A 17,445-nucleotide genomic window follows, 5' to 3' on the forward strand; every position below is an offset into this window, starting at 1 on the left:
TTTTTAAGTTCATTATTCTTTCAAAGTTTTGTGTAATTACTTACAATAAAAATTTATATTACAACGAAAAATACAATTTATATTCGACTAAAATTATGTTAAATAACTTATGCTATTCTTTTTAACTTTGTTATTCATTATTTATTGATTAATATATATGCTTTATAAATTAAGATTTTGCTTACACATGTCAAATTTTATTGAGAACAACCGTATAATATAATGAGCATACAATGGAAAATATATTGATTTTGTTAATTTTATTTATGATTTTAGAATTTTTTTAAAAAATATAAATATATAAAATTCTGTAAATATAATTAATTGTATTACGATGTTTATTTGACATCAATATATAATAAGATTCTGTTGGAAAAAAGTATATAAATGATTATAAAAAAAGAGTTAAAAAGATAACAAAATGACAAGGAAAAAAAAAACAAAAAAAAAAGGAAAAAATAAAAGCAGCGTCGTAGCGACGCAAAGATTTTTCACATGAGATTTATAATTTTATATAATAAGATCCGTCGTCTCCTTCCTTCCCCTCTCTGTGAGAAAGAGAGAATAAATAAAAAGATACAAAAACCAAAAACCCATTTTTGCGACTCCCAAATCAAATCTAACAATAATGTCTCAGATGGATCCCGATGCAGTGTCCAAGGCCTTCGTCGAACATTACTACTCCACCTTCGATACTAACCGCGTCGGTCTCGCTGGTCTTTACCAGGAAGCTTCTATGCTCACCTTCGAAGGTCAAAAGATCCAAGGAGTTCAGAGCATCGTCGCTAAGCTCACCTCTCTCCCTTTCAACCAGTGCAAGCATCACATCTCCACCGTTGATTGCCAGCCTTCTGGCCCTGCTTCCGGTATGCTCGTTTTCGTCTCCGGTAACCTCCAGCTCGCCGGCGAGGAACACACCCTCAAGTTCAGCCAGGTTCCTCTCTCTCCCGATTGATCTATATATCTGATTAGATCGTTAGGGTTTAGAAATTGGCTGATAGATCTGTAAATCTGGCTATTCCCAAGTTTGTATTTCTCCTTTGACTAGATAGATCCTTCCAACTTGTCATGTGATTCGTTTTGAGCTCCTATTTAGTCTGGCAAATTTAGCTGAGCTCTGAGTTTTGTGGATTAGATTGAAGAGAGATGGCTCCCTCCCTAAGCCAAATTGATGAGTTTCTTATGTCTTTGTTTTATCCAATCTTGTGTGTTTCCCCTGGTTTGTGTTCGTGTGGTGAGAGTATATAAAACCTGCTTGGCATGTTCTTGTTTCAGTCATTTGTTACGTTTCTTGAGCTCCTCTTAAGAGTTTTCTATATGAAGCAAGCTGTTCCAATGTTATATGTATTGTTTGGTTTGGTATCCTTGATCTTGATCTGACAAAAGTATGAACTTTTTTTCATTGTGTGTGTTTCAGATGTTTCATTTGATGCCGACGCCACAAGGAAGCTTTTACGTGTTCAACGATATATTCAGGTTGAACTACGCCTGAACACAAGTCAGATTGTTTTTTTAGCATACATGATTGTTTGTTGCTATTCCTATATACTATATGAGCAATCCTTCTATCATTTCCTGTCTTGTCCTTTTTCTTTTTATTCCTAGATGATTTACCTTTGAGAAGAGGGGAAAAAACTGTCTCTCTCTACTGTATTTGGTTTGGATGGTTTGTTCACTTGTGTCATTACAATCTAATGCCTTCTTTGATTAAGACACAATTCGAATGGTTTCCATTGTCATTTTGGCTCTTTTTTCTTTGTGGGAATATGCTTTTAATCCGAATATATTTTGTCCAAGCTTGGCTTTTAAAGAGCTTTGTCTTCTTTCATGTGTCCAAAAGTCAACTCTATTCATCGCTACAAGACTTGCTAGGAGCTTCAATGAACCCTCTCTGTGTAAAAGATTCCACAAGTTCCATCAAATTTGATCAAGTCTGGGGTTGGTTATATTTTGAGTATTGTCGGAGTTGTTTGTGGGGTTGCAGTTGGAGATTGCTTCAAGTTTCCACAATACCTTTGCATGATAAGATTTGTCAAGTCCGAGTCAGACAAGTCTAATTAAGCCACAAAATCCTGCATGTTCACATACCCAATACGAAAGATCAGTTCTTTTGATATAGGATTTGCTTACTTTTCAGAAGAAAAGTCTCAGGTTCACTGATTTGACCCGTTGATTCAATTACTCTAGGTTCTCTGGCAGTTCACATTATTCAGAAGGTTAATACAATCTTAAGCTTCTAGTAGGTAACCTTGGATTGTTGAAACACCCAATTAATCTTGAAAGTGAACAAGGCACCCAATTAGACTCTGATTTTTAGTTTTTTTAGTGTTTGTTGTTTGCTCTTTTTCTAATTATAAAATGATAAACCAAACTAGTTAGTTATACTATATAAAAACATAAAAGTGTGAGTTTGGTTCCAGTTAGATGCCGTGTAGCTTTTCACCACCCATCAGATCAGAGAGTCTGAAAGTAACTCGCTTTTAAAAAATTGACTTCACACGCAACCAAAAACACAAAGCGCCAAAAAAATGAAGGAAAAAAAAAAAAGGACTTTTTGTCGCAATCTCATACTATTCACGAGATGACCTCGTTTTATGATGATCATCCTATGTATCCCCCTTTTCTATATTCCTTATTCTATGTCCCAAACGATTCACTTTTATTCTCACCATCTCTAATCTCATAGAAGGAAAGTAAAATGGATTATTTTTCATATTCTTCGATGAAATCAATGGTGATTCAAGCTCGAGGCTCGTTAAACTCGCGTTTGTCTGAGTTTGAGCCTCTGTTTCTGCTCTTGGCTCCCCTTCTCACTCTTTTTTTCGCTCAGATCATCGGATCTGTCTTGGGCGTTGTGAACGACAAAGGATTGAAAGCGTGTCTTGTTGGGTTCATCATGGGATTCCTCAAGTGAGAATCTTTATATCCCATATCTTATTTTCTTCGATTCCAATCTCTTTTTTTTTTTTTTTGATGGGTGAGAGTTAGAGTAATGGTTTTTGTGGAATAATGAAACAGAATGATCCCTGGAGTTCAGAATTACATTGATGCTGAGAAACAAAAGGTGGGTGTTTGTGTTTGAATCTTTAGATTGTTCCTGTAATGGCCATTTTTTTTTTTTTTTGTTGCATCTTCTTCTTGTGGGTATTTTAAGTGGAAACATTTCAAAAAATAGAAATGCTTGACAAGCCTATTTAATGCTCTTCTCTTCCATTTGTCTTTTTATTCCTTTTTAATGTTCTAGATGGATGGCTGCATCCACTAGTTAAGGATTTAGATTTTATCTGGCATGAAATGGTCCCATGGCTATTTGAAACATGATTTTGATAGTCACTGAATAGTATAGAGTTATGAGCCTCCCATTATGATTTTAAGTTTTCACTATTATATAAAATTACTTGGGATTTGAGACCAGAACCATACTAGCTTCTTTTTCAAGGGCATATGTTTGTTTCTTGGTTAGAGAGACTTCAATGTTTGTTACATCCCACTGTGTCTTTTTTATTTATATCTGTGTAACGAGTTGATGTTTGTGTTTTTCTAATTCATAGGTTGTTGATCAATTACAATCTGGTAGTAGCTCTAAGAAAAAGAATCGGGCTGAAACATTGCCAGTAAAAGGTCTAGGAGTTGAAGTTCTCGAGAAAATGGAGACTGAAAAGAGGAATGACGCTATTTGGCAAGGAAAATGCTCTGGCACTGTGTATGTCTGTGGTAGTTGATGCCTTTTAAAAAATTAGTTCTTCAAATTTCTTTGTGGTTACGGTGGAGATTAATTAAATTTCTACCACCTTTTCTAACAGATACATAGGTGGAGGGGAGTCTGAAGGTCATTTTGCATTGATAAACCAAGCATGTTCAATGTAAGTTATAGCAAAATCTTAGCTCTTATCTTCATGGAATATGACTTCTGCTTTTGTGTTATTCTTGGATCTGAGAGGGGCCATTTCTTTATTTGTGTATAATATATCATTCAAGTTAACGATGTGTATGATATGTATGGATGGTGATTTCCAGGTTTGCGCATACCAATCCGTTGCATATAGACGTGTTCCAGAGTGTGGTGCGGTTTGAGTCAGAAGTAGTGGCAATGACTGCTGCGTTACTCGGGAGTAAAGAAACGGTTTCAGGAGAACAAATATGTGGAAACATGACGTCTGGAGGAACAGAAAGTATAGTGTTGGCTGTGAAGTCATCTCGTGACTATATGAAGTACAAGAAGGGTATCACCCGGCCAGAAATGTATGTTTCATCCCTCGCTTTACATACATTGATCAAATATGTATTTTGAACTTAACTGATGGAACAATAATTTATACGTAAGTGTAGGATTATACCTGAATCGGGTCATTCGGCTTATGATAAGGCGGCTCAGTACTTCAACATCAAATTGTGGCGAGTTCCAGTAGACAAAGAATTTCGAGCTGATGTGAAGGCAATAAGGCGGCATATTAACAGAAACACCATCATGGTAATGTTTTGAGCTGCCAGTTGTATGTACTAGAGACCATGGTTTGATATTTATGGTCTCTAGTACATGTCCAGTCCTTGCCTTTTGTATATTCATGGTTGAAAGATTTTAACCTCAGAAGCATAATCACCTTTTGTGTTTGTTATGGTAATACAGCTTTTAAGTTAAGGCGTGTGCTTTGTTCTTATCGTCATCTTTAAACCATATTTTTTCAGATTGTTGGATCAGCACCAGGATTCCCTCATGGCATCATCGATCCTATTGAGGTAAACTGGTTTTGCCCTCTCATGTAATTTTAAAGACATTTATGTTCTTCTATATGTAATGAATGTGTTGGACCATTCCTTTTTTTCTTTCATTACAGGAGCTTGGTCAACTGGCTCTTAGCTATGGAATATGCTTTCATGTTGACCTTTGCCTTGGTGGTTTTGTGTTACCTTTCGCTCGCAAACTTGGGTATGTGTAACTGTCTCTTTTTCTAGCAGCTTATCAAAGGCCTGCCTTTATTTTATAAAAAAGATGCAAAGTTTAGGACTTAAGAAGCTAAGTTCATAACTTTGAGAAAGGATAAGATAAGTTAATGTATGGTATGTGTCTGTCTGTTCTATTGCCACTTCTCCTAGTTTCCCCCAGAGCATTGGATCTCAGATTTACATTAATCTGTTGGTACTATTTAGATTAGTAAGATCATAGAGAATGATTTCTCACCGTTTTTTCAGGTATCAGATCCCAGCTTTTGATTTTTCTGTACAAGGAGTTACTTCAATTTCGGTGGACGTGCATAAATATGGTTTGGCTCCTAAAGGAACTAGTACAGTTCTCTACAGAAATCATGAGATCAGAAAGGTAAGTACTTGTTATTTTTCCATTCTTATCAATTTCTCCAGGCTCAATACTAAGCACATATGAATTGGTTTATATTCAGCTCCTGACTTCTGATTCTGGCATTCTTGTTGTGTCACTATTCATCTACAAAAACATACCCACAATATCGCTTACTTTTGTTTCCTTGTTATTGTTTCCCTGGAATCATTCACACTGTCACATTCCTCTTATGAAGTTTTGCATATTCTATTCAGTGCTGTGCAAAGTATAGTTTTGTGTATTATCTTTACCTGACATGTGAATTTTGCCTGCAAAATATCTCCCCCTGCACCTCCAAAACAGCACCAATTTGTTGCTGGTAAGTGTGTGTGCTACTTTCATCGTTAAGAAAACAGGGAAATAAAAGAAGCAAGAAGACTTGAATTCATGAAAATCTGAAACTGTGTTTTATGCAGTAACTGAATGGTCAGGAGGTCTATACGTGTCCCCAACTATAGCTGGGAGTAGGCCTGGTTCTTTGGTTGCTGGTGCTTGGGCTGCAATGATGTCTCTCGGCGAAGAAGGTTTCACAATATATATCTCACCCTCTCAAGCTACTATACTATACTATTCATTCAAGTTTGTCAAAGATTTATTAGTTGATTCTGTATGCTTCTGTTGTTCCACAGGCTACCTACAAAACACAAGCAAGATAATGGAAGCATCAAAGAGACTAGAAGAAGGGTTCGAAAATTACTTTTTACATTTTCCCTTCTTCAATCGTTTCAATTCTTTATAGTTCTGACTAACTATCGTTATCTGCAGCGTAAGAGAAATCCATGAACTGTTCGTCATTGGAAAGCCAGATATGACAATTGTGGCGTTTGGTTCTAAAGAATTAGATATCTTTGAAGTGAACGACATCATGTCGTCAAAAGGTTGGCATTTGAATGCGCTACAGAGACCCAACAGGTAAATCTTAAAAGACCAAAACATTGGTGTTTCTACTATCATAAGACCACATTCCTCTCTTCACTGTTTTGAAACTTTTTGTCCATGTGTCTTTTGGATCAGCATTCATATATGTATAACTCTTCAACACGTCCCTGTAGTCGATGACTTCCTCCAGGATCTGCGTGGAGCTGTAGAAACTGTGAGTCCATTGATGAAAATTCTTTTGATTGCCTCTTTCTTTTTTCCTCAATTGATCTCTCGTTGTTATTACCTTTTTTTTTAGGTGAAAGCAAATCCAGGACCGATCACTGGAGGCTTGGCTCCAATATATGGAGCTGCAGGGAAGATGCCGGACCGAGGCATGGTGAATGAGCTTCTGGTTAGTTTCATGGACAGTCAATACTAAAGCTTTCTTTTTAAAGATCAATGACTCATCAAAGAGAGTCAAACTGATTTCACATTTCAGTTGCAAGAGCAAAACATTGTACATTCACAACCACATTGTTTCATTTTCGCCTTACTAATAAAATTCATCACAATCTCGATATTAAGCAACTTAAAGTGCGTGTTACGTTACACACTCGAAGAAAACAAAGATGATCAATCAGATTTGTGATCAGAAGGTTTTGATCTAGGAACTTGAACCGGCTTGTCTTCTTGGCTTTTCGCCAACACTTCGTCTCTTTCTCTGAAGTAATGGTCGAAGGCACGAGGCAGAAACCTAGGGATCAAGAAACAGAGTAGATTCACTCCGAAGTAGCCCAAGTTCGCTATTGCTAAATACCGTCCAAACCAGAACCATGCAACAACCTGAAAAACGATTGAGGTTGACATATGCCATTGACATGATATGATTTAGTATCAACTGACTCTAAAAAGACTTGCAATTGAGTAAAGACAGGTATTAGATAGTACATTGGGTGTAGCATTCATTGGTAACGACTTGTTGAGCCAGACATCTTTAGACCAACCAATGATGACAAAGATTCTCCAGACTGTGTAGAGCAGTGGGACGAGAGCTCTTACCGGTGGCGAAAACAGAGAAAGGCCACTTATTATATTCTCTGTCAGGATTTGACACGACAGTAGAAACAAGTGCGGTGTCGCTGATCTCACCGCATGATCATCTCCTCTTGCAAAACCACCTAATACGTAAGCTAAAGGCAAGAACAGACCAATCGTTGTCCCCGAAACCACGTACATCCTTTTCATTATCCAAAAAAATTACAACCAAAAAAAAAAAAAAGATCAAGATTTGAACAATAAACTATAAAAAGGTCATACAATTTTGATCAAGAAAGCAATATAAAAACAGATATGTTTTTTTTTTTTTTCTTGTGATGGATTTGGAACCTGAAGAGTTTGCTACCGTGGAAGACTTCACGGGAAGTGGTTGAAACACCATGGGATGGGAAAGCTAAACGCGAAAGGGCGACTATATAGATAGACGCAAACGCTGGAAAAAGCATGTCAAGTATCGGTACGAGACCGCTCGCTGAGAAGACTAGTATGAAGGCAACTAGCTGTAGTTCTATTACCCTCAGTGACCCCATCAAACCGCCACCTCCAGCCGCTGCCATCCCCGACCACAGTCCCTTCTCACCGGACGATGATGACGTTTTACCATCGTCAGGTCTTGGACCCACCGCTAGAGTTACGCCTGACATTGATTCGATTCTTTTATAAAAAAGTAAAAAGTCTTGTTTACTTTGTGATCTGATGATGGATGATTCAAACAGTTGATAAGAAAGAATGAAGTTGATAGTGCAATTTATGAAGAGGAGGATCTCTTGTTGCCGTAGTTCCACGTGAAAACTTGGATGATGTACACGTGTCAAAGTGAAGACGTGAGTGTTCATTACCTGCCTTTCAACGTGTCATGTCAATGGCATATGTTGCAATGTTTTAATAATATGTTTTAAGACAAAATGGTTAAAAAAGAACCAAGTTCAACAATTTGAAAACAGATAAGTAAACTGGGTTGGAAGTAGGTTTCCAGCTTTGTGCTAGTGAAAAAACAAAGCATAAAAGATGATGCAATGTTCCTAATTACGTACTCCGATAACAACAATAGGAAAGCTAATCTATTGTTCTATTTCTTCATGGTCTTCTTATCCTTAGATCGCCGTTGTTATTGCATCGAAAGCCATCTTTAAAATGAACTTCACCAGAACCACAAGCTTACATAAAACGTAAACAAAAGCCAGGAGCGCAGACCCGACCACTAACTGGATCACGTTATCTGCGGCTGGGCGTGCCACAGCCGCAAGCATAGCATCCTCGGCTTCCTTTAGCTGGCCTCTCTCGCAATAAGCAGATGCCATCATAGCCACGATTCTGACATCAAACTTGCCGGGGTTCCACCTATAGTAAATCTTTTCTGCCTCATTAATATGGTTTTATTTGAGTAAGATATGAAGTACTGATCGATAATCTTCTTCGAACTTGGCGAAATAGTCTGACTCACATATACGGGAAACGTCTTCAGCCTTCCCTGCTTCCCCATACAACCACATCAAGGACTTGTAAGCTAACTCCTTAGACTCGGGATCAACTAGTGATTGCTCGGCTCTTCTCAGCATATTTACTGCCTCAACCACTGATCCATGTCTCAGGTAAGCTCTTGCAATGTCTCTGCACGTTCGCCAATCCAATGTATTTGTATCGCACTTTGCTAAAAGCTTCTCCATTTCTTTGATGTTGGATTCGGCTGCGTAAAGCCACAGTTTATTGTTTAGCGTGATATTGTCCGGCTCAACGTTGTTGTCTTTCATTTGGCTGAGAATCTTGTGTACCATATCTAGTTTACCTAGCTTAATGTAGAGAGACATCATGTGGTTAAAAGGAGAGGGTTTCGAGAGGTAGCGCAGCTCTATCATCTTCCCAAAGATTGACTCAGCTTTAGCCAGTGTTTTCGAAGACATCATGTGCTTAAAAATATGAGGTTTCGAGCGGTACCCTATCTCCTTCATCTTCCAGAGGGTTGACTCAGTTTCGTCCAATCTTGCGTAGAAGCTTAACATAGTGGTGTAAACAAAGTCATCTCTCTTGTTCTCGGGAATGCTTTTGAAGAATTTCTCTGCTGCTTTTAAACCTAGAATTTTGTCGATCAGATCAAGCCGAGCTGCGAAATCTTCAGGAACTATGTCGCAAACTTTCTGGTCACTCATCCACTCTGATACCTAAACACCATCAAATAACACAACAGCTAATCAACTACTGATTTGAGAGGATCGATATTACAAAAAGGTTTGGAATAAGAAGAGCTAGGAACCTTGAGAGCTTGGGGAAATCGTTTTGAATCGCGGAGGTTTTCAACGATGCGTCTAAGATCCGAAGGATTCAATTGATTTCCCTGTTGCTTCCATTGCTCCAGCACTGGGACGAATGAAGCCTTTGGATCTTCACCGGCCTTGTCGATATGACGACGGAGGCTGTCGTTAAGCTCCGGCGATGATAGGGTTCCGATAGAGCGCAACAGATACTTCCTGAAAGCTGGAACGGCCCTTGCGCATGGTTGAAAAATTAGCCTCATGATTTAGGCGACAGAGTAAATTAGGGCTTCTCTGAGCTCTGTCTCTCCTTTTTATTTTTATTTTTCGGGTCTTTGTGGTCGACGTGTCGCTCAAGTAATTTTATTTCTTAGTTTGCTGGATAATCCAACAAATTCATATAAGTTTATAAACTAAATACAAATTACTCAAAATCCTACAATTTTATTTCTTAGTTTCTTATCAAAATATCATTATTAATTTAATATTCTAAAGCTACCATCAAGAATTTTGGTTTTCCAAAAACCCCAAACACAAAAAAATATTAATTTTCAAGGGTTTAATTTTTTGTTTTTATATAGATTTGAGTTAACTATTTTGAATTTAGTGTATAAATTTTAGGAAATATGGTTTAATCGTTAGGATTTTAGTTTTAAGGTTGAAAGTTTAATTTTAGTTTTGTGATACGTTTTAGAAAACTAAAATTTTAGTACTAGTATTTTTGTGGAAGCCTCTTTGATCCAGTAGTTGATCAAGAATTCATTAGAGTATCATTAGTGGAATACCTCTCCTAAATTATTCACAAATTAATTAATCATATAATTAATACTAATTTAAGTAAAGCAACCCTAAGAGTATTTTTGCAAAATCATTCATTTACTAGAGAACCCAAAGAAGGTTGCTCAATCTTTTAAATAATAATTTTTTAATTTGTGTAATTTTCTAATGGAAAATGATAAAACATCTACAAGGAACATCTACAATAAAAATTCAATTGATATAGAAGAAAACTCAAAATGGTGAAATATTTACAAGGAACCTATATTGCAGAACAACAAAAGCTCATTTAAACAATGTTTCAAAAAGTTGTCCACACTCATCCTTAAACAATGTTTCAATGATTCACAATTGTGGATATGAAAAGATTATGATTCACTTAAACATTGTTGTAACATTGAATTTTGAATTTACAAAGAGTACTTGAAGCACCATGCCATAACACAGAATCTGCAACTCTTATACAAGACTGTTGATGTTTTTTTCTTCACGGGATTCCACTGAATCAAAAATAGCTTGTTGTATGTTCTGTATCACACCAACATACAGCTATAATATTAATTCCAAATCTTTGCAGTTTGCAGTACCAATGCACCAAGAACAATAACACATTGCAGTACTACAGACACAAATATATTTGACCAAAAGGAACCACTCTAGAATCTAGATGCTAGAATATCTACAATTGTATGATGAAGTAGTCCCCAAACTTACTTATAGCCTCTTCTTTCATCTTTTCTCACTTCTCAGCAGCAAGAGGTTCAAGACGTCGTATCCCTTTCCTAGCATGATCACTTGAAGGATCAAGTTCTAAGATCTTCTTCAGGTCTGCATATGAGAAGAGCAGAGACTCAGTGTGAACTCTTTCCAATAATAAACCTGATCTAGAACCAAAAACTATCTATCTTGTAACAAGTGCCAGAAACTAACCTAGAACTCCTGGCTAATTATTCTAATAAATTGGTTTCATGAGTAAACCTCAAGGGGAAAAGACGGTTATTGCTTGCATACTCATGAACTCACCCGTGAAAGGATCTTCGAAGTGCTCAACTATACTCATCTTCAATCGAAATTCAACTGATCAAGAAGTAATCAAATAAACTCTTTGACCGCTTATACTAAAGAACATACCAATTTGAGGAAACATACACCTCTGTTTAAATGGCATATGGATCGAAGCTCTATAGACTTAGGAAACTCCTTCACAAGCTCTAAAGCAAAAGCATACTTTGACAATATCTATCAACACAAACAAACAAAAAAAGACGAATCCTCAATATCTATCAACACTAGCTCTAAAGCATTTCTCTACTAATTTCATCCAAAGGTTCAAACTTCCACAGAAAAATTATAATGGCAAGTAGCTAATGAACCCCTAAAACCCAGAATTAGCAAAACCCTAAAGATATCAAAGTGGAATCACCTTGTTTGATCTGTCGTTGGTTATGGCTTCTCCTCCACTCATTAGCTCAACCTGTTCTTTCTTCTTCTCCTGGTGCTGTGGTTTCTCCTCCTGACTAGTGACGGCGTCGTTTTTAGTACCATCTTCATCGCTGATTTCACGTTCGCTGGCAGTCTCGAATCCGTCGGAATCATCTCCGTCGACTTGTTTCGTCTCCGTCGTGGGTTGCTGCGGTGAAGACGAAGACGAGGGCTTTGGTTCGGTTTTGATGAGAATCTTATCCTCCGGTGACCATCAATCCTCCAGTCGAATCGATTGATTTTTCTAGACCATCGATTCGCCTTTTTAGATCGAGAGAGCAAAGAGAGAAGATCGGGAAAGAAAGAAGGAAGAAAATAGAAAAAAAAAACATATCTTTTATATTTACGTATCAACGTACCAAAACACGTCAAGTAGCGTTGCTTAATCGGTTGCTCAATTCCTTCCCAGAGAATCGATTCTCTTGTTGATGGACGGAAAAATGATTTTTTTTTTAATTATGTTTATGGGCCCCAAATACAAGAGAAACGTTGAGAGAAATCACCAGTAAAATTGGTCTTAATGGTTCTACACTAAAAAGTCTCAGATTCAACCCCCAGATAATACAATTTATTAATTTATATACAGACTAAGACTATAAGTTTACAATAGATGCCATGATACAGTTAGAACTGTTCGCCCTGATTCAACACATGGAGAAAAAAGTGTATGTAATAGTTCTCAAAATTTACATTAAATAAAAAATTAGATTGACAAGAAAAAAAGTACTAATATTAAAGATTTTTTCTAAAATTAAAATTAATTGTTTAGAGAGAGTTAACATGACCATAATAGAACACCGAATCAAACTTAAATTTGGTGATTTGATTTTGTTTTGGGTTAAAAATTTAAACCTGTTCGGTAAGTACTTTGTAGTATAAACCAAATATTCTTCTTGATCACTTTGTTATCGCATCAAAATTCAGCTTTAAAATAAACTCCATCAAAATTCTCAAGACTACATGTCTACATCGTATAAACAAACTCAAAACTACGAGCAGGTGGTAGTCCAATAGAAGTTGGAAAGAATTGGTGGTCGAATAGAAAATTATTAAATGACAAATAACATTAGCTTAAAATCACCTCTATACATTTGTCTAAAAAAATGGCCACATACCCTACATAAATAGAAAACATTCTCCCTTTCTCCCAATATTTTTAAGACCCCATAATAACATGAGACGAACCATGGTGGTTTTTTTTTTAACTTAAAGAACAATATTCTAAACGAAAACATGGGCTTGGTTTTTTTGAAAAAAAATGTGTGTCTCTAAAAGTTTATTACCCAAAAAGTATTACACATAAAACTAAAAAATAGGTGTTCATCCAAATCCAATTCCTATAAGAATTCTTGTCTCCCATCCCATGCCAGAGAATACGCGCATCAACAGGGCCATTTGAATGGGATTGTCCTTACGGTACTTCCGCATCATAACATTATGTATTAGTTTCTCGGCGTCCCTTAGCTGGCCTCTCTTGCAATAAGCAGACGCCATCATTGACACGATTCGGTGCTCTTTTAATAGCCTCTCCATTGTTTTGATGTTTGTAACAGCTGCGTAACGCCGCAGTTTAAGGTTAAACGTAAGATTGTTTGGTTTGACATTGTTCTCCTCCATTTGGTTCAGAATCTTCTCGACCATATCTCGCTTATCTAGCTGAATGTAAAGAGACACCATGTGGTTAAACGCAGAGGGGTTAGTGAGGTACCCTAGCTCTCTCATCTTCCAGAAGATGAACTCAGCTTTATCCCGAGTTTGATCAGACCTTGTGTACGAGCTTAAGATAGTGGTGTAAACAAAGTCATCTCTCTTGTTCTCGGGAATGCTTTGGAAGAACTTCTCTGCTGCTTCCAAACCTAGAACGTTGTCGATCAGATGAAGCCGATCTGCGTAATCTTTAGGAACTAGATCGCAAACTTTCTGGGCACTCATCCACTCTGATACCTAATTATAAAACCACCAATAACGCATCAAATCAACTACATCATGAACGATACATTAAATATTGGACGAGGCTCGGATACAGTAATTGAGAGAATCGAAACCAAAGAGCGACCTTGAGAGCTTGGGAAAATCGTTGGGAATTTCTTAGGGTTTCGATGATGTTTCTGAGATCCGAAGAATCTAAATGGTTGCCCTGTTGCTTCCATTGCTCCAGCACTGGGATGAATGAAGCCTTCTGATCGATCGCCCCTGGTTGTGGCGATATGACTATGGAGGCTGTCGTCAAGCTCCGGCGAAGATAGGGTTACGGCAGAGCGAAATAGATACCTCCTGAAAGCTGGAATGGCCCTCGCACATGGTTGAAGAATTGGCCTCATGCTTTAGGCGGCAGAGTAATAGTCAGAAATTAGGGTTTCTGAGCTCCCTGATCTGTCTATTTCGCTGAGTAAGTAAAACTTAATATTACGAACTTTGTTTCTTTCTAGTTTGCTTGTATAGCAAGTTCTTGTGTATATAAATTATAAAATAAAAAAATTAGATAAGAACAAGAAAAAATCCTGTTAAATCACACTCTGTTTTATTCTGATTTTGAGCTATAATTTTCAATTAATATCGGACTTAAAAAATAAAATCTGAAGCTGTATATATATATATTTTTGTCTTCTAGAAGCAAATCTGAAACGTTTTAATTTTCAGTTATGCTTTAAATGTTTTAAATAATTATTAAATTGAATGATATATAGGAAAAAAGCCTGAATAATTAAAGAAAACTCGAATTAGAAAGGGGGAATTGAAGAAAAAGGAAAGATCCAATTTGGCAACTTTCCTTTATAGACTTTTTGGCTTTCCCTATAAATTCATTGTATTTGTCCATTAACGAGAAAAATTTATTCTGATTTTGAGTTCTATAGCTACGTTCTAGCTAAACGAAAAACAATGGCGATTATCTCTGAGATGGTAGAGGATAGACCTTCGTCGTTGCCGTTTGCAGCAAGTTTTGATCCTTCAAACCCGTTAGGGTTTATAGAGAAGGTCCTTTAGTTTATTGGCAGAGAGAGCAACTTTCTCAAGAAAGACTCCGCTGAGAAGAAGATTGCCACTACCGTTACGAAGAAGAAGAAGAAGATGGAGAAGGAGAGCTTAAAGTTGACGGAGGAGACTATGGATGTGGAGAAGGAGAGCTTGAAGCTGACGGAACCGATGGAGGTTGATAAGCCCAAGGAGGAGAAACAGGAACCAGGTCTCATCATCCCTAACAAAGGGAATGGACTTGATCTTGAGACTTACTCATGGACTCAGAATCTCCAAGAGGTTACGGTTAACATTCCAGTGCCTATCGGGACTAAATCACGGTTTGTTTCTTGTGAAATCAAGAAGAACCGTCTTAAAGTTGGTCTCAAAGGGAAAGATCCAATGATCGACGGAGAACTCTTCCACCCTGTCAAGCCTGACGAGTGCTTTTGGAATATAGAGGATCAAAAGGTCATATCGGTGATCTTGACGAAGCAAGACCAGATGGAGTGGTGGAAATATTGTGTGAAAGGAGAACCTGAAATAGACACTCAGAAAGTTGAGCCAGAGAGCAGCAAACTGGGTGATCTAGACCCCGAAACTCGCCAGACCGTTGAGAAGATGATGTTTGATCAAAGGCAGAAGCAGATGGGACTGCCAACGAGTGATGAGATAGAGAAACAAGATATGCTCAAGAAGTTCATGGCTCAGCATCCTGGGATGGACTTCTCTAATGCAAAGTTTAACTGATTTTCATTCAACTCTTCTTATTTTAAGCCCATTTTTTGTGTTAATCAAAACCGGTTTGGTTAAGCATATCTATTTTTTTTTTTGGAGGATAATTTTTAAAATTAAATGCTTATAGAGAAGATCCAAATTAAAGGCGCTTCGCCTTTGTCCCCAAAAACCATAATGCACGAAAATTTGGTTTCCTACATTATGAACTTTTTCAAAAGTTTCAAAACTTTTACATGCCATACGGATCAGGGATCACTAAGCCATCGGTCGCCTGGTTGATTTTGTTATTTGTATCAAGCACAAAATACCAAACCATATGTATCACATTATATCAAAGAGAAAATAAGAACCAAGTATTTCAGTTGCGGGTATACAAAGGAAATTGACATTGTTCAATTCTGTTAATTTAGGGTTTAATATGAATTTCAATTCAAAATCAATTGGCAATGAGTGGAGAGACTCTAACCCTTTATATATTACTCAAGTCCCTTTACATCTATCAAATGTGAGATTTTTTTCTCCACAAATTAGCCGCCAAACAAGAAGGATATGATCACTCTTTGGCTCATCCAACCTCAGCTCCTTCGAAAATTGGTTATATACAAAATTTGAAATGGAAACAAACAATCGATCTTACTTCCACAATCCTTCGACTGTTATATCTTAAATTTGCTAATGATTGTGACTATTTGTTATACATATTGTAAAGGGTCCAAAAGATCGCTTGTGTTGCTTGTACTAATGCACCATCTTGAATAATATGGCACCCTTTAATTAAACCATCATATTCATACTAAGCAATTAAAACTCTTATCATATCACTGAAAATCCATAACATCTAATTTTGGTGGGAAAACATACTAGATAAGTAAAAGTAACCCAAAACTAATAACAAGTTCATATATTATTTAAATGAAAATCTATATGACTTACCCACTCTCTACTTGGTTTTCTTCTCAATCCCAACCGCCACAACCACCACCACCGAAACCACCACCGCCACAGCCACCACCACCATAATCAGCAGCACCACCAACACTATCACCACCACCACTATCACCACCACCAACACTATCACCACCACAAACAGCACCACCACCATCATTATCACCAGCACCACAATCAGCACTACCAACACTATCATCACCATCAGTATAACTGCGACAACCACCACCACCGAAATAGTAATATGAGTTGCTGATACTAGGATTTTTGTATGTCTATCCTAGCAGGTTCAATTAACCTTATGCAGTTGTAATACTTAAGGTGTCAATCCAGTTGGGAAACTTTATTATCACTCAAGATACAATCAAGGAATCACAAGTTAAACCAATATAAAAAGAGTGTTTGGCTAACAGTCCTAGAATGATGACAATACAAAACGAAATTGAGTCACAGAACTAGAAACGGGAATGCATGACAAGAAGGGAAAATGAATAAAAACATAAAGAGTCTAAGCATGAACTAAAATGCAAGAAACAAAACAGTCTCAAGAATGAAATAAAAAACAAAAAGAAAGAGGTCCTAAGGATGGGAGTAATTGATGTCGGTGAAGTCTCCTAGTCTACAGAGTGTTTAACATGCCACAAGCAAACTATCCCTAGACAATGAACATCACGACTTAGCTAATCCAATCTCTTGGCAAAAGCTACTCAGACTCAGCCACTTCCATACCTAGCTCTTGCTAGAGAAACATGGTCGAGCAGGCATGACAAACAAGTTCATTCACGTCAACAAACATCCTAGACATCTAATCTCTTAGGCTAGGAACATAAGTCTCTGGTACTAGTTGATCAGACATTTCATCGAACACCTTTTGGGTGCGGAAATGTCTAAAACCTAGTTCCAATTGATCAGAGAGAAACAAGTATTTCTAACTCTAGTCGAGAAGATAATTATACAAATCAAAGCTTAAACACTCTACATCCTAATATCCTCCACCTAATCTATCCCATCCTCAAGAACTACTACACTACTCAGATCCAAAAATCA

General features: G+C 37.2%; 5 protein-coding genes, 1 long non-coding RNA gene and 1 pseudogene across 10 annotated transcripts; 3 read left to right on the forward strand and 4 right to left on the reverse strand.

The window, feature by feature from the left end:
* Positions 1 to 411: 411 nt before the first annotated feature.
* On the forward strand, positions 412 to 1,739 carry LOC104776848 (nuclear transport factor 2B). Its single transcript, XM_010500989.3, has 2 exons — positions 412 to 934; positions 1,418 to 1,739. The coding sequence occupies exons 1-2, from the start codon at positions 629 to 631 to the stop codon at positions 1,490 to 1,492; spliced, it is 381 nt and encodes a 126-aa protein (XP_010499291.1). The 5' UTR covers positions 412 to 628; the 3' UTR covers positions 1,493 to 1,739.
* Positions 1,740 to 2,426: 687 nt separating this feature from the next.
* On the forward strand, positions 2,427 to 6,784 carry LOC104776851 (sphingosine-1-phosphate lyase). Of its 2 annotated transcripts, none has more exons than XM_087503189.1 (15): positions 2,427 to 2,910; positions 3,019 to 3,064; positions 3,552 to 3,703; positions 3,804 to 3,863; positions 4,018 to 4,242; positions 4,330 to 4,471; positions 4,687 to 4,737; positions 4,836 to 4,927; positions 5,191 to 5,317; positions 5,639 to 5,654; positions 5,752 to 5,859; positions 5,965 to 6,019; positions 6,101 to 6,247; positions 6,350 to 6,428; positions 6,513 to 6,784. In XM_087503189.1, the coding sequence occupies exons 1-15, from the start codon at positions 2,699 to 2,701 to the stop codon at positions 6,633 to 6,635; spliced, it is 1,635 nt and encodes a 544-aa protein (XP_087359315.1). In that variant the 5' UTR covers positions 2,427 to 2,698; the 3' UTR covers positions 6,636 to 6,784. The 2 variants fall into 2 exon arrangements, with proteins under 2 accessions (XP_087359315.1, XP_087359323.1); XM_087503197.1 differs by having other exon boundaries at positions 2,455 to 2,910; positions 3,552 to 3,714.
* LOC104776849 (uncharacterized) lies at positions 6,639 to 7,984 on the reverse strand. The gene is made up of 3 exons (XM_010500990.3): positions 7,583 to 7,984; positions 7,145 to 7,433; positions 6,639 to 7,039 (listed from the first exon to the last, which is right to left on the reverse strand). The coding sequence occupies exons 1-3, from the start codon at positions 7,894 to 7,896 to the stop codon at positions 6,830 to 6,832; spliced, it is 813 nt and encodes a 270-aa protein (XP_010499292.1). The 5' UTR covers positions 7,897 to 7,984; the 3' UTR covers positions 6,639 to 6,829.
* Positions 7,985 to 8,064: 80 nt separating this feature from the next.
* Positions 8,065 to 9,839, reverse strand: LOC104778911 (putative pentatricopeptide repeat-containing protein At1g28020). The gene is made up of 2 exons (XM_019241796.2): positions 9,504 to 9,839; positions 8,065 to 9,411 (listed from the first exon to the last, which is right to left on the reverse strand). Exons 1-2 carry the CDS (start codon positions 9,762 to 9,764, stop codon positions 8,629 to 8,631), a joined length of 1,044 nt encoding a protein of 347 aa, XP_019097341.1. The 5' UTR covers positions 9,765 to 9,839; the 3' UTR covers positions 8,065 to 8,628.
* A 640-nt stretch (positions 9,840 to 10,479) lies between these two features.
* Positions 10,480 to 12,279, reverse strand: LOC147946807 (uncharacterized). 4 transcript variants are annotated; one of them, XR_015591679.1, is made up of 4 exons: positions 11,702 to 12,251; positions 11,410 to 11,517; positions 10,993 to 11,106; positions 10,480 to 10,806 (listed from the first exon to the last, which is right to left on the reverse strand). It is a non-coding gene; the product is annotated as an uncharacterized LOC147946807 (long non-coding RNA). The 4 variants fall into 4 exon arrangements; XR_015591673.1 differs by having other exon boundaries at positions 11,302 to 11,517; XR_015591677.1 differs by having other exon boundaries at positions 11,209 to 11,517.
* Positions 12,280 to 13,080: 801 nt separating this feature from the next.
* On the reverse strand, positions 13,081 to 14,081 carry LOC104778912 (putative pentatricopeptide repeat-containing protein At1g43010). The gene is made up of 2 exons (XM_010503323.2): positions 13,785 to 14,081; positions 13,081 to 13,704 (listed from the first exon to the last, which is right to left on the reverse strand). Exons 1-2 carry the CDS (start codon positions 14,079 to 14,081, stop codon positions 13,081 to 13,083), a joined length of 921 nt encoding a protein of 306 aa, XP_010501625.2.
* A 559-nt stretch (positions 14,082 to 14,640) lies between these two features.
* On the forward strand, positions 14,641 to 15,465 carry LOC104776852 (protein BOBBER 2 pseudogene; annotated as a pseudogene).
* The last annotated feature ends 1,980 nt before the right edge of the window (positions 15,466 to 17,445 follow it).

The sequence above is a fragment of the Camelina sativa genome, chromosome 3 (genome assembly GCF_030686135.1).
Source record: "Camelina sativa cultivar CO46 ecotype springtype chromosome 3, ASM3068613v1".
Lineage (NCBI taxonomy): Eukaryota > Viridiplantae > Streptophyta > Magnoliopsida > Brassicales > Brassicaceae > Camelina > Camelina sativa.

Excerpts from the sequence above, each read along its gene's own strand:
- LOC104778912 (XM_010503323.2), bottom strand. The coding sequence starts at position 14,081 with ATGAGGCCAATTCTTCAACCATGTGCGAGGGCCATTCCAGCTTTCAGG. Across the intron at positions 13,705-13,784 it reads TTTCGATTCTCTCAATTACT|GTATCAGAGTGGATGAGTGC; the intron begins GTATCCGAGCCT and ends TTTTATAATTAG.
- LOC104776848 (XM_010500989.3), top strand. The coding sequence starts at position 629 with ATGTCTCAGATGGATCCCGATGCAGTGTCCAAGGCCTTCGTCGAACAT. Across the intron at positions 935-1,417 it reads ACACCCTCAAGTTCAGCCAG|ATGTTTCATTTGATGCCGAC; the intron begins GTTCCTCTCTCT and ends TGTGTGTTTCAG.
- LOC104776849 (XM_010500990.3), bottom strand. The coding sequence starts at position 7,896 with ATGTCAGGCGTAACTCTAGCGGTGGGTCCAAGACCTGACGATGGTAAA. Across the intron at positions 7,434-7,582 it reads CACGGTAGCAAACTCTTCAG|GATGTACGTGGTTTCGGGGA; the intron begins GTTCCAAATCCA and ends GATAATGAAAAG. Across the intron at positions 7,040-7,144 it reads CAATGAATGCTACACCCAAT|GTTGTTGCATGGTTCTGGTT; the intron begins GTACTATCTAAT and ends ATCGTTTTTCAG.
- LOC104776851 (XM_087503189.1), top strand. The coding sequence starts at position 2,699 with ATGGATTATTTTTCATATTCTTCGATGAAATCAATGGTGATTCAAGCT. Across the intron at positions 4,928-5,190 it reads CCTTTCGCTCGCAAACTTGG|GTATCAGATCCCAGCTTTTG; the intron begins GTATGTGTAACT and ends CCGTTTTTTCAG. Across the intron at positions 6,020-6,100 it reads TCAAAGAGACTAGAAGAAGG|CGTAAGAGAAATCCATGAAC; the intron begins GTTCGAAAATTA and ends CGTTATCTGCAG.
- LOC104778911 (XM_019241796.2), bottom strand. The coding sequence starts at position 9,764 with ATGAGGCTAATTTTTCAACCATGCGCAAGGGCCGTTCCAGCTTTCAGG. Across the intron at positions 9,412-9,503 it reads GATTTCCCCAAGCTCTCAAG|GTATCAGAGTGGATGAGTGA; the intron begins GTTCCTAGCTCT and ends GATGGTGTTTAG.